This window comes from Pongo abelii, chromosome 1, assembly GCF_028885655.2.
Source record: "Pongo abelii isolate AG06213 chromosome 1, NHGRI_mPonAbe1-v2.0_pri, whole genome shotgun sequence".
NCBI lineage: Eukaryota > Metazoa > Chordata > Mammalia > Primates > Hominidae > Pongo > Pongo abelii.
In genome coordinates this window covers 223,929,704-223,943,747 of record NC_071985.2, presented here as the reverse complement: position 1 = coordinate 223,943,747, position 14,044 = coordinate 223,929,704, and the positions used below count along the sequence as shown (strand labels likewise).

Below are 14,044 nucleotides of genomic sequence, written 5' to 3'. Positions count from 1 at the left end.
TAAATTATATCTTCTAGAAGTTCACAGAAAGCCTTGATACCCTATGATTACTGTACAGGAAGGTTATCTCCTCCTACGCTGGTACCCATGGGGTCACAGGGCCATAGTGCTGCATGTATACAGATTACTGGCCTATGGCTCCCAGCTTTGCTGTTGGTGGTATTTCCCAGCCCCTTGCTGGCTCTGTCAGGTTCGATCTTATCTCTTTGTATGAATATGAAAGTTAAGAGCAGCAGAGCCTTCTGACTCATAGCTGCTTCTCTTCCTCCTCAATTAATTCAATGCACAGACAGTTGTCACCTGCAGTGCTGAAAGCTGTGCAGGAATCCTACCACCCATCGAATGACTGTGACAGCATCATCTGCTTTGAAGCAAATATTTTTTCTTTCCCTACTTGTCACCTCCAGGAAGATAGTTTGACCCATACCTTTTAGCCATTGTGTTCAAGAGTGCTAGGGTAGGGGACACGGGGAGGACAAAAAACACTTTTTAAGAGTCTGAGAAGTTGCAGTCATGCTGCCAGCCAGCAGTCCTCTTCACAGTCACTTGGTATTCCCCTTGACTGCCACTCATGCAAGGACGATAGAGAACAGTGACACATTGACACATTTAATAGGTAAAAGGCTTGCTGAAAAACTCTTTAACACTAAAGTGAATTAAGCTTGATAATTGAATATGTCAGATGCTTTCATTTTAATTTTCATGTGAGGCTGAAAAAGATTTTATATGAAGAAAGAGGTTCTACTTTTTCTTTCTTAATCAGCCTACCTTTTCCCTTGACATTTTACTTACTTCAAAAGTACAGTGTGGGCCGGGCATGGTGGCTCACACCTGTAAACCCAGTACTTTGGGAGGCTGAGGCAGGAGGATCATTTTAGCTCAGGAGTTTAAGGCTGCAGTGAGCTGATTGTACTGCTGCACTCCAGCCTGAGTGACAGAGCAAGACTCTATCTCAAAAAAACATGCTTTAGAAACAAAAATAAGGCTGGGTACAGTAGCTCACGCCTGTAATTCCAGCACTTTGGGAGGCCAAGGTGGGCGGATCATCTGAGGTCAGGAGTTCAAGACCCGCCTGGCCAACAGCGAAACCCCATCTCTACTAAAAATACAAAAAAATTAAGCCGGGCTCAGTGGCTCATGCCTGTAATCCCAGCACTTTGGGAGGCTGAGGCAAGCAGATCACTTAAGGTCGGGAGTTCAAGACCAGCCTGGCCAACATGGTGAAACCCCATCTTAACTAAAAATAAGCAAATTAGCCAAGCATGGTGGCACACGCCTGTAATCCCAGCTGCTTGGAGAGTGAGGCACAAGAATCACTTGAACTTGGGAGGCGGAGGTTGCACAGCCTGGAGATTGTGCCATTGCACTCCAGTCTGGGCGGCAGAGTGAGACTCTGTCTCAGAAAATAAATAAATAAAAATAGAAAAATTAGCCGGGTGTGGTGGCGTGCATCTGTAGTCCCAGCCACTTGGGAAGCTGAGGCAGGAGAATCCCTTGAACCCAGGAGGCGGAGGTTACAGTGAGCTAAGATAGCACCAATGCCCTCCAGCCTGGGCAACAGAGCAAGACTCCATCTCAAAAAAAAAAAAAAAAAAAAAAAAGGAAACAAACAAAAATAATGTGTTTGTTTCTTCCTTCAGAACATGTAAGTGGAAAGTGAGTGAAGTTCTGCAACACCTAGCAAAGGGAGAAGGAGTGAGAAATCTTTCCATTAAATGTTGTAGGCTGCCGGGTAACTTTTGCTGTTGGTGAAATTGACTTTGAAATTTTACTAAAGACCTTAGTGAAGAGGAGTGGTGAGACTCCGTTCACACATTTTCTCACAATAGGCGTCAGTGACCATGTTGCTTTGCAGGGCTCTTTTCAGAGCCAGAGTGAGAAATAGGGAGCTCCTTGGGAATGAGAAGTAAAACTCCCACTTAACTGAGTCCTTAATATAAAATGTTCTTTTTCTTTGGGGATCTTAAGTCTTAACTATTTGCTTATTAAAGCCTTAGCGCATACACTTGAGATTACCCTTTCCTATGACATTCCTCTTGATGTAAAGGAGAAATTTCTCCCTAACTGCCAAGTGGGACCAATTGAAAATAATGTCACATGTTAGGAGTCAAGACATTAACCAGACTCTTCAAGATTCAGGTTACCCAGTGTCTTCCAAATCATTTCTAGGAAATAACACTGTCATTATTCAGGGAACTCTCCCTCCAACTTCCCTATGTCCCACTAAAGCAAGACAAAACAAAACTATTAACTTCAATCAGAAAACAAATTTCTCTGTTTTAATTCTTCCTTAGGCCAAAATAAAGAACTCTTCTGTTTTCCCTAGTTTTATTCTAGAAAGAAAACAGCTTCCTTAGGGTTTTGTGTTGTCTTGAGTTTTTAATGCAGTGTGGTAGTTCACTGAAGCATAAGCACCTTAGTTCTACTCTTATTTTGTGAATGGTGAGAATTCCTTTCGGGCAGACCTGCATTTTAATGCTGCAGGCAGATAACATCTTTCATCCATAGCGCCAGGGTAATGGTTGTGCAGTAGAAATGCTTGAGAATATCTAGGAACTGGGTTCCTAAGGCATGGTGCTGCAGGAGAAAAATATTATAATGGAAAACAGCAATAGAGGAGGTTAGTTTATTTTCCTAACATTTTATTTCCCTTAGTTTCTTTTTGACTTTAAAAAAGGTCAGTTGATTGGATACTGTTTTTACACACGATGTTGCTGTGGCTTTGTTCACTGAATAGCCTTTTTCCATATGTTAGGTACTCATGTCACACCATTGTAAATATCTTTTTTTTTTTTTTTTTTTTGAGACGGAGTCTTGCTCTGTTGCCCAGGCTGGAGTGCAGTGACGCGATCTCGGCTCACCGCAACCTCCGCCTCCCAGGTTCAAGCAATTCTCCTGCCTCGGCCTTGTGAGAAGCTGGGATTACAGGCGTGCACCCTGCCTCGGCCTTCTGAGAAGCTGGGATTACAGGCGTGCACCACCCCATCTGGCTAATTTTTGTATTTTTAGTAGAGACGGGGTTTCGCCATGTTGGCCAGGCCAGTCTCAAACTTCTGACTACAGGTGATCTGCCTGCCTCGGCCTCCCAAAGTGCTGGGATTACAAGCATAAGCCACCATGCCAGGTCTTCCTGTCAAATAAGGTTTTAAACATGCAGCTGTAGCCACAGCTCTCGTGTTTATTAGTCTGGCATCACAGTCAGTACTGTGAGTGCTGTTGCTTAGGCTTAGCCTGTAAATATCCACAAATACCCATTACAGAAGCAGGCAAGGGCAAATGCTGTGCCAAGCAGCCCAAGGGCCACATTTGGAACCCACTTAGGAAGCATGCTATGTTCAGTACAGTAAAACCTTGGTGATTCAATGGCTTCAACAAATGTTCTGTGTAGTAAGTGTTTTTCATGGAAATATTTCTGACTTGTCCTGGTGATTTCTCTGTTTCCTTAACTGAATCATCAAGAAGAGATTAAATTGTTCATCTGTATGAACATAATTTATTAACCAGTGCTGTAGAAATAACTAGAGATGCAGACAGATATGACGTGAGACCAAAGAGTGAATGACACCTGAGCCCGGCATTCCTTGGAGCTTAAAGAAGAGTTCCTGGTGTCCCTCTGTTTTTTGGAATTTTTTTTTTTTTTTTCAAAGAAAGGAGGATTAAAGGTTTATCTCCTCAACCCCTCATTTCTGAACCATGAATCCACATTTCAAGTTCATCTTACATTAGGCCCCTAGAGTGGGGTATGGGAAGCCCTGGACACCAGCATGCCTACCTGCCAGCAGAATGAGTTGATGCTCCTGAGACTGAATGCTGTTTTGCACTTGGCTTCCCTATTTATACTAAGTTTGCTACTCAGCCTTGAACAGAATATGCTTCACTTTTTCTTAACTTAGGGTGAACTGTTTCATAGAACATTTACTTGAAAGCCTGTTGATCCTGTTTTATTTGAAGAAAGAACAGTGAGTCAGCAAATAGCTCTAGACCTGTCTCAGTGAGTAGTGTGGGCTCACTTAGCTTCTCTGGTCTGTTGGAACGCAGTGGCACCATCTTGGCTCAGTGCAACCTCTGCCTTCCAGGTTCAAGCGAATCTCCTGCTTCAGCCTCCCAAGTAACTGGGACTACAGGTGCATGCCACTGCGCCCAGCTAATTTGTGTATTTTTAGTAGAGATGGGGTTTCGCCATGTTAGCCAGCTGATCTTGAACTCCTGTCTCTGGTCCAGTTTTCTTATCTCGAGAATGGTTCCAGAATAAATGATTTTGCAGGCTTTTTTCAGCCCTGAAGTTGTGCTAATGTGACTCACAGTTATTATTTTCTCCAAGTTTCCCTCAAAGTTTTTAAAAATAGCTTTCTAGACAACCTAAAAATTGCAGCTGAAAATTGTAATAAAAATAAAAGTTGTACCTTACTCATTAAATCTCTTTTCTGCAAAGGAATCATGTTCTGATTTACCCTTCAGTTGGTAAGTAAAATTAGATAAGTCATATTAGAGTTGGCTGCAAAATGGTAAGAGGATTCCTAGACAGTAATTTTGCTTTCTTAGAGTGAGTTCTACAGTTGCCCCAAAATAGGATGGCTTTAATATGACCAGATAATCCTCTGCTCTGAAATAACCTTTTTCTGAAGGTAATCAACTAGGAAGAAATATTTTTAAAATTTCTCATATGTCAGTTTGTATTCCATAATCAACAGTGGTTTGTTGTGGTTAGTACTATAATAAGTACTAGTCAAGATGCCTTGTTTAGGTCGGGTGCATCCTGTTGTCCTGTTTGTTAAAGGTTTTCACTTTGAGAAGATTGTATAGATTTCTACCCAGCTATCTTTAATAGACCTTAAAATTATGTAGTTTATATCATCAGCTTGTCTTGTATTTGCCTATTTAAAATCATATTCAGGGTGGGGCTGGGAGGAAAAGAAAAAAAGAAAAAAAGCAGTCATATGCAAAAGCATTTTCTTTTTTAAAGAGGGGCTCACTGTGTTGCTCAGGCTGGAGTCCAGTGGTACAGTCATAGCTCACTTACGCAGAAGCATTTAACACCACTCTTAGTGGTTGTTGAATAACTTTTGTGGTGCTTTATAGATAAACTATTGAAAACTTGGTTCTTGGCCTTCTCACTCCTTAGGGAATTGTGTGGATTTGTCTTGCTCGCTGGCCCTGTAGTATGACACTTTTGTTCCCTGCTTGTAGAGCAGCACGTGCACTGCATGGTAATCATGCCTGCTGAGGGCTGTATAGAGATGCCATTCAGGTAGCTGTTTTAGCCTTTCAGCCTCTGTGTGTCTTCTGAAGCCTAATGAGAGCCATTTCAGGTGGTTTTTGTCACTTGCCACCCCCAACTGCAGACTGGTTCTAGCTTCTTCCACCTTGTAAGTATAACTCTTTCCTGAAAAAGTACCTCCTACATGGCTGCCTTGATGTAAACCTTACTGATGCCCAGGTTCCTTCTTTCATCTGTTCTGCTTTTTGCCTACCTTTGCTGGTTGTTGTTGTTCTTCATCTTTCTTTTTCTTTTTTTTAAATTTTATTTTAAATCATACCCTCCTATTTGTTCCACCAAACTCATATACTACTTTGCTTTTGCACCTGCTGCCTTGAATCTTTACTCTTGCTTTTTTCACGTGTTCCCTTGCCTTGGCTTTGGTATGTTTTTTGTTTTGAGGTGACATCCAGTCATGTAATATTCTGGAAGTCCAAGAGATCCAGAAAGCCAAACACTAGACAACTTAAGGTTTATTACTCACAAGTCCTTTCTGTGTAGATATTTATGTTTTGGGGTCACAGGCTTCATTAGTAACCTGTTACCATATGAATCATACATTGAAGTGTTTGATGAACTATAACACTTTTCCTTGTTAATCACTACTAGCATCATTACTATCATTTCATTATCATCATCTGACTTTCTTACTTCGTCTGCATGACCAGCATTTTCACCTGTTTTGGCATGTGCTCGTCCCCCTTTTTTGTACTCCTTTTCCTTCCGTTCTTTGCCTAATTGCTACTTGTCCATTTCTCTGTCTGGGCCTCACTCAGCCTTGATTCACCCATGTTACAGAGACCTATGAATACTCCAGTTCTAGCTCTTAGTACACTGTTCTCTTATCTCCTACTGTATTCGTTCTCAGTCCTCAGACATGCTGCTCTAGCAACACATTATTCGTAGAAAACTCCGGGTACTTTCCCACTCTCAGCATACCCCCACATGGCAGCTTCTGCTCTTCTTTGATCTCTGCTCACATATCATTGAGTCTGTGAGGCCTGTCCTGACAACCTCACTTTAGATTGCTCCCTCACCTACTCTTCCCCATGTGTTCTTGCCTTTTGTTGCTTTATTTTTGTCTGGAGCACTTGCCTCTATCTGACATACTGTGTACTTATTGATTAAAATGCATTATATCATGGCAGGGCATGGTGGATCACACCTGTAATCCCAGCACTTTGGGAGGCTGAAGCGGGCGGATCACCTGAGGTCAGGAGTTCAAGACCAGCCTGACCAATATGGTGAAACCTCATATCTACTAAAAATACAAAAACTTGCCGGACATAGTGGTGTGCACCTGCAGTCCCAGCTACTCAGGAGGCTGGGACAGGAGAATCGCTTGAACCTGGGAGGTGGAAGTTGCAGTGAGCCGAGATCGCACAACTGTACGCTAGCCTGGACGACAGAATGAGACTCTGTCTCAGACAAACAAACAAATAAAATAAATAAATAAATAAATAGGATTATATCAGGCTCCTTACTGCAATGTAAATCTTATGAAGGCAGAGATTTTGTTCTCTGCCATATCCATAGGTGCCTTGAAGAAGGCTTGATATGTAATGGGGTTGTATATAAGTATTGAATGAATAAATCATCACTTACTTCTCTCTCTCTCTAGTATATAGTAACCTCCTTGAGAGCAGGAAACATGTTTTGGTTCTTTTTAAATTAAATTTAATTAATTTATTTTTTTAATTTTACTTTATGTTACAGGATGCATGTGCAGAATGTGCAGGCTTGTTACATAGGAATACATGTGCCATGGTGGTTTGCTGCCCCTATCAACCCGTTATCTAGGTTTTAAACCCTATATGCATTAGGTTCTTATATTTATATAAGTGTAAACACTCAGCAAGTGATTGGTAAATTTTCACTTCAGTGGCTGTGTGTCTTCAGATGCGATTTAATACTAAACCTTTCTATGTTGACTGCTGGGTTGTGTTCAGGAGGTTGGTGTGTTATGGCGAAATTGTAGTGAAACAAAAGCAGTAAATACGTTTGGGAACTTTATTCTTTTTTTCTTTTTTTGAGACGGAGTCTCACTCTGTTGCCCAGGCTGCAATGCAGTGGTGCAATCTCGGCTTGCTGCAAGCTCTGCCTCCCAGGTTCATGCCATTCTCCTTCCTCAGCCTCCCAAGTAGCTGGGATTACAGGTGCCTGCCACCACGCCCACGTGGATCACGAGGTCAAGAGCTTGAGACCATCCTGGCCAACATGGTGAAACCCAATCTCTACTAAAAATACAAAAATTGACTGGGTGTGGTGGTACGTGCCTGTAGTCCCAGCTACTCGGGAGGCTGAGGCAGGAGAATCACTTGAACCCCAGAGGTGAGGTTGCAGTGAGCTGAGATCGCGCCACTGCAGCCTGGTGACAAAGGAAGACTCCATCTCAAAAAAAAAAAAAAAAAAGACTTGGAGGATTTATTTGTTTGGGTTGATTTAGTTTTAGGTCTAATCTTTATGATTCTTATCTTACATATTAATAAAAGAAAAATCTCTTTACATTTAATTCTGGCCTGTATCCTCAAAGGGCATGATTTGCTTCTTGCTTTTCTAGCATGGTATGTTAAATTATAAGACTCTTTGCCCCTTTAACTGTGCACTTCCTTCCTTAGGAATCAGAGAAGATCATTGCTGAGTTGAATGAAACTTGGGAAGAGAAGCTTCGTAAAACAGAGGCCATCAGAATGGAGAGGTCAGGAGGTTAAAATCTGGAAATGTTTCTAAGTTTTCGAGGGGATGTGGGTTACTTTATTGTAAGAAAAGATAAAATATAAATTAAAATCAAAGAATCTGCCCTTCTAAAACACAAAACGAAACCAAAAAAAATGGACAGGGATTTATGGCCAGTTGAATTTATGCTTTGAAATGACATCTATATATTTAAATATTATCTAGGGAGTCACAGGTTTAATAGTTACCATATTACATGTTGCTAGAGATTCATAAAAAATGGAACATTTTGGCCAGGCGGGATGGCTCATGCCTGTAATCCCAGCACTTTGGGAGGCTGAGGTGGGCGGATCATGAGGTCAGGAGATCGAGATCATCCTGGCTAGCATGGTGAAATCCCATCTCTACTAAAAATGCAAAAAAAATTAGCCGGGCCTGGTAATGGTCGCCTGTAGTCCCAGCTACTCGGGAGGCTGAGGCAGGAGAATGGCGTGAACCTGGGAGGCAGAGCTTGTAGTGAGCCGAGATGGTGCCACTGGACTCCAGCCTGGGTGACAGAGCAAGACTCTGTCTCAAAAAAAAAAAAGGAATAGCCTCTTCTTTTCTTTTTTATATTAATACGCATATCATTTATGAATTATTGACTATCCCAAAGTCAGTTGAGACAAAGTTCTCATCTCAGTGAATATAACTCTAACAAAGCAAGAGTTAATTTATTTTGAATGTGATGTTGCTTTTAGAAATAACTTCTCATTAATGATGAGATAAGCACATTATTTTATGTTTGCATTATTGGCTATAAACATGGCCAGTTGTTTTTGCTTTGCAGGCTTTATTTTCCAATTCATATTAGACTGATTTAATTGACATTTTGGTATTAGTATTCTGATATACCTGTTTTTTTCCTAGAGAGGCTTTGTTGGCTGAGATGGGAGTTGCCATTCGGGAAGATGGAGGAACCCTAGGAGTTTTCTCACCTAAAAAGGTAGGAAACAATGTTGTGAAACCTAATCAGACAGAGACACTTTTTGTTTGTCTTTGTTACTGGGGCACTTCATGTCTTTCAGGACCTACTCTCCCCCTTATTATCTTGATACTTGCCTTAATTTCAGATATTTCTGATTTCATCTTAGAGCATGGTCTTATAGTACAAAGGCAGCCTATTTCTAAAATGCCTATCTTGTTTACTATTTACAAAAGAAAAAACCTAAGGCAATATGTCTGTAACTTTTGGCCATGATTCAGTTTGTTTAGTCATCTTTATTTGTTGCTTTCTCTTAAATTCCCAGCCTAACCTAGCATACTTTCAGTTTTGGCTACTCTTTCATGTAGATTTTCCCACAGAAGTCGTCTACCCTGCTTTATAATTTTTTGGAACCAATTTCAGCTGTACAGGTTTGTGGAGAATAATAGTGCTTCCATTGGCTTCTGCAATTCGTATTATAGACAGCCATTGTACTGAGTAAGGCAATTCCTGTCCCTATCCTTCTAGACTCCTCTGCTTCCTTCTTCATTTTTTAAAGTGTCTCCAATAGTTACCTTCCTTTTTACATAATCATAGTTATAAAGTAGGTAGCTTTTAGCTAATTAGAATAGTAAGGGTTTTTTTGTTTTTTTCTTAAACTAAGTTGCAACGTCTTGTTGGATACTAGAAAATGACTGTCAAATGGTTATTTTGTGTGCTTATGTATCAGAGAATAGGAGAACATATATCGATGTACAAAGCATGTATTTTATGCCACTAGTAAATGGTCCTTTATTTCAAGTGACCTCACATTGGCTATTGGAGACTTAAACATCTTTATGCATAGGTTCTGTTGATGATCTCTCTAAGTTAGGATACAAGGGGTGGTGAGTTTTGAATTGGTACTTTTATGTGATATGAAATATTCCTGTGGTTTTCACTACAATTCTTCTGGTTAGGTTTTTTTATCCTGGCCACATAACTTTTTTTTTTTTTTCAAATTCCAATGTGTTATTTTCAACAGAAAAGAGTGATGTAAAGACATTTTAGATAAATATTGTAGAATAGAACAGTAAGTATTTATATGTTTATATTATGAAAGGTTAGTGATTTTCACAGTTTTAATAGTTTTTCCTTCAGTAAGGCATGTATTTATTCAGATATGTTACTTAGGATTATATAGATTTTAGCAGTTACAGTTTTGGTAGAATTTAATTGTGCCTATGCATATATCTAATAAAGGTATTTTATAACATCTTACAGTGTTAAAAACTGTGAGGAATTTTTTTTTTTTTTTTTGAGACAGAGTCTCGCTCTGTCACCAGGCTGGACTGCAGTGGTGTGATCTTGGCTCACTGCAACCTCCGCCTCCCGGGTTCAAGCGATTCTCCTGCCTCAGCCTCCCAAGTAGCTGGACTGCAGGCACATGCCACCACGCCCAGCTAATTTTTGTATTTTTAGTAGAGACAGGGTTTCACCATGTTGGCCAGGGTGGTCTTGATCTCTTGACTTCGTGATCCGCCCACTTCGGCCTCCCAAAGTGCTGGGATTACAGGCATGAGCCACTGTGCCTGGCTGGAAAATTTTTATTATAATAACTAGTGAAAATATTATGCATTTAACATAAATCATAAATAACTTGAACAAATGTTGAGATGTAAACTGCATGGAATTCCAGAGTGAGATCTCTGCTTCCAAAGCTTTTTCTTACTTTAATTTTACCCATCTTGCTTTAGCTTTCTAGACTTCTTCATGAAAGGAAGGGATATACCAGTGACCACATCCAAACTCAGTCTTAGGACCTGTTTCTGAGATTCCATTTTTCAAATCATGATGTGCTTTAAAGAATGCTACTCACAAAGGGCTTTGACTTTCTCAAACCAGTCAAGTTCTTCAACTACAAAGGTGGATGCTAGTTGAGAAGATGTGGAGGTTTTTCAAATTTCTCTTTAACCATCTTTTATAGTTCCTTTTCCTACCCCCTCATCTGACTGTTCTTTCATTCTTCCACATTTGCTGACACTCTCTTGAGTAGATTTTGGCCTCAAGACCATGTGACTTATTTTTGGATTCCAGTGGGTTATTTTCACTGAGGAAGGTTGGTTTTTTAAAAAAGATTTTAGAAATATTAGAGTTAGATGAAGAGGATTGTTAGAAGATGTTTATATTATCGAATATCAGTCATTTCAATTTTTTCTTTAAGGTAAAGACTAATAAAATCTTTTAAGGTAAAGACTAATAAATTAATAACTGGGATCATAGAAGAACTGATAAAAATTATAGTGGGAAGTGGTAGGGGGGTATGGGGACATTTTAATAAAAGTAAATATTTCTTGAGATTTTTACCCAGGCATTTACAAAAATTATAATTATTCCATTCAGAGAATTGGCCTGTCCTCATTTTTTCCTTGTGCTTTGACCTTATCAAAAATTGGGTCTTGTTTTTTTATCCCAGAACTCATGTTTTAAAATGGAATGCCAGGCACAGTGGCTCACTCCTATAGTCCCAACACTTTGGGAGGCCAAGGAGGGTGGGTCAGTTGAGGTCAGTAGCTCAAGACCAGCCTGGCCAACATGGTGAAACCCTGTCTCCACTAAAAATAGAAAAATTAGCCAGGCGTGGTGGAGAACACCTGTAATCCCAGCTACTTGGGAGGCTGAGGCAGGAGAATCACTTGAACCTGGAAGGCAGAGGTTGCAGTGAGTCAAGATCATGCCACTGTAGTCCAGACAGAGCGAGACTCTGTCTCAAATTAGTTAATTAATTAAAATAAAATAGAATGCACTTGTTCCATTTGGTGAGGCCTGAAGAGAGTGTTTTCTCTTTATTTTGGAACTGCAACTAGGGATAAAAAGAAATCCTTCTCTAGGCTCTGTGGAGAGTTGGAGAAGCCTGGCCTCTTGTAGGCCCCTGTTGTTACCACAGCTCTTTCATGGTGCCCTGCTCCAAATTGATCATCTGTAATCTCTTTCAGACCCCACATCTTGTTAACCTCAATGAAGACCCACTGATGTCTGAGTGCCTACTTTATTACATCAAAGATGGAATTACAAGGTATATTTCTTTCTTGTTTTGGTCACTTCATGTTTTTTCCCCCTCTTCGATAATTGAATAAAGGGAAGGGGTTGAAAAAATTAATGTAATGATTTGCTGTATTTTTTGTCTGAAATAGTTACAAACTGTCCTCTCTTTCCAAATAATGTGTTTTTGCCAGTGGAGCCAGTTAATATGTAGTTTTTCCCTGAAGACCCTAAATAATTTTTTTTTCCTTTAACAGCTATATATTCCTTAGGGATTTTATTTGACTCATGTCTTTATAATACTGTATGAGTTACATTGGTATATCAGTGCTCCTTGTTTCTTATTCTGATGTAGAGAGGTTGATCATATGTGAGGATAGAAATTCGTAGTTGAAAGCTTCTGATGCAACAAAGCAATACCTTTTTTGTACGTACCAAAGGATATTCTTTGGAATAAAGAGGTTCATTGTTTGTAGTGCTTTCTGTGTCTGAATTTCCCTGGGAAACACTTTCTCTTGTGTTCAGGGTTGGCCAAGCAGATGCTGAGCGGCGCCAGGACATAGTGCTGAGCGGGGCTCACATTAAAGAAGAGCATTGTATCTTCCGGAGTGAGAGAAACAACAGCGGGGAAGGTGAGCATTCCTGGCTGGAGCTTCAGCAACAACATTTTCATTTTATATTCTGAGAAATCCTTAAGACTTTGTATTCTCTGTCTATCAATAGTACTTTCTTATACAATCTAATTCTGAAAAATGGAGAGACCTGGGCTGCTTATGAATGCAGAGATGCACAAGGCTACTTTACATGAAAATAGCTTGGACAAAAGAAGCCTTTTTGTTACTGCCAAGAACTGAGAAGGACATAGGCAATTAGGCTTGGTCTGGAATGTTAATTATTTAATAGAAAAGTAAGAAAATAGCAAATATCCTGGGTAATAGGAGATTTGAAGGACATTAAGTCTTAACCCAGCAGAATTTATTTTTATCTAAAAGGGAAGAAAAAGTCAGTCTTGATTTTTGCCTGGGTTATTAACAAAACAACAATTTAATGATATTTTTCTGTTATATAATTCACTCATCCCCTTAATCAAAATATTAGCTTTTCAGTCTTTAGTTTCTGGTTATTAACCTATGTCTCATCCTTACAATTTCTGACGGTTTTGAGTTTTGTTGACTGAACTGTCAGAGATCACTGAAACTAATATTTCCTATCATCTTCTTAGGTTTATCAAATAGAGTTAAATGTTCTTGTGTTAGCCATAGCCCCAGATAGCCTTTTCTATTGGGACTACTTCTGGTACCCCAAAATGAACTACTGTATAGACAACTTCAGCCACTTGATTGATTGCAGGGATTTATTCTACTTACCACAAATCCTGATAAGCAACTGCTTTCCATTATTTGATTCCAGTAGTTTGTGATGATAACATTAGTTTGTGTTTGTTCCTCTTAGTTATCGTGACCTTAGAGCCCTGTGAGCGCTCAGAAACCTACGTAAATGGCAAGAGGGTGTCCCAGCCTGTTCAGCTGCGCTCAGGTGAGACTGGGAGAGGTTTGCCGTCTTCAGCAATGTGCATATGGCTTCTGTGACAACTTTTAATTTTTGGCTGTTTAAAGGCTGAAGTAATAGCATTAGGATTTTTGTTCTTGTAAAAACAACAGCTCTGAAAGCTGTCTTTTCACATTAGGGAGGGGTGAGGTTATTAAATAGATACTATATATTTAAAAAATTATTTCTTAACCCTGTTTTTCTGTTTTGTGCTAGGAAACCGTATCATCATGGGTAAAAACCATGTTTTCCGCTTTAACCACCCGGAACAAGCACGAGCTGAGCGAGAGAAGACTCCTTCTGCTGAGACCCCCTCTGAGCCTGTGGACTGGACATTTGCCCAGAGGGAGCTTCTGGAAAAACAAGGAATTGATATGAAACAAGAGATGGAGAAAAGGTAATGCACAGTTACACAACCCATATGACTGTTTCTTCTTTTAAACATGTAATATTAATAGCATTCTTGAATTTTTTTTTTTCTTTTTTTTTTTTACTTTTAGGCTACAGGAAATGGAGATCTTATACAAAAAGGAGAAGGAAGAAGCAGATCTTCTTTTGGAGCAGCAGAGACTGGTAGG

The 14,044-nt window shown here is 39.9% G+C and overlaps 1 protein-coding gene across 16 annotated transcripts in view; it reads left to right on the top strand.

The window, feature by feature from the left end:
- The window catches only part of KIF1B (kinesin family member 1B), a 173,883-nt gene that overhangs the window by 74,202 nt on the left and 85,637 nt on the right, over positions 1 to 14,044 (top strand). For all 16 annotated transcript variants that reach the window (XM_054556598.2, XM_063720047.1, XM_054556605.2 and 13 more), the window contains 7 exons: positions 7,876 to 7,955; positions 8,843 to 8,918; positions 11,873 to 11,952; positions 12,444 to 12,550; positions 13,371 to 13,454; positions 13,683 to 13,863; positions 13,967 to 14,039. In XM_054556598.2, coding sequence (XP_054412573.1) covers positions 7,876 to 7,955; positions 8,843 to 8,918; positions 11,873 to 11,952; positions 12,444 to 12,550; positions 13,371 to 13,454; positions 13,683 to 13,863; positions 13,967 to 14,039 — 681 coding nt within the window. The remainder of the gene's footprint in view (positions 1 to 7,875; positions 7,956 to 8,842; positions 8,919 to 11,872; positions 11,953 to 12,443; positions 12,551 to 13,370; positions 13,455 to 13,682; positions 13,864 to 13,966; positions 14,040 to 14,044) is intronic.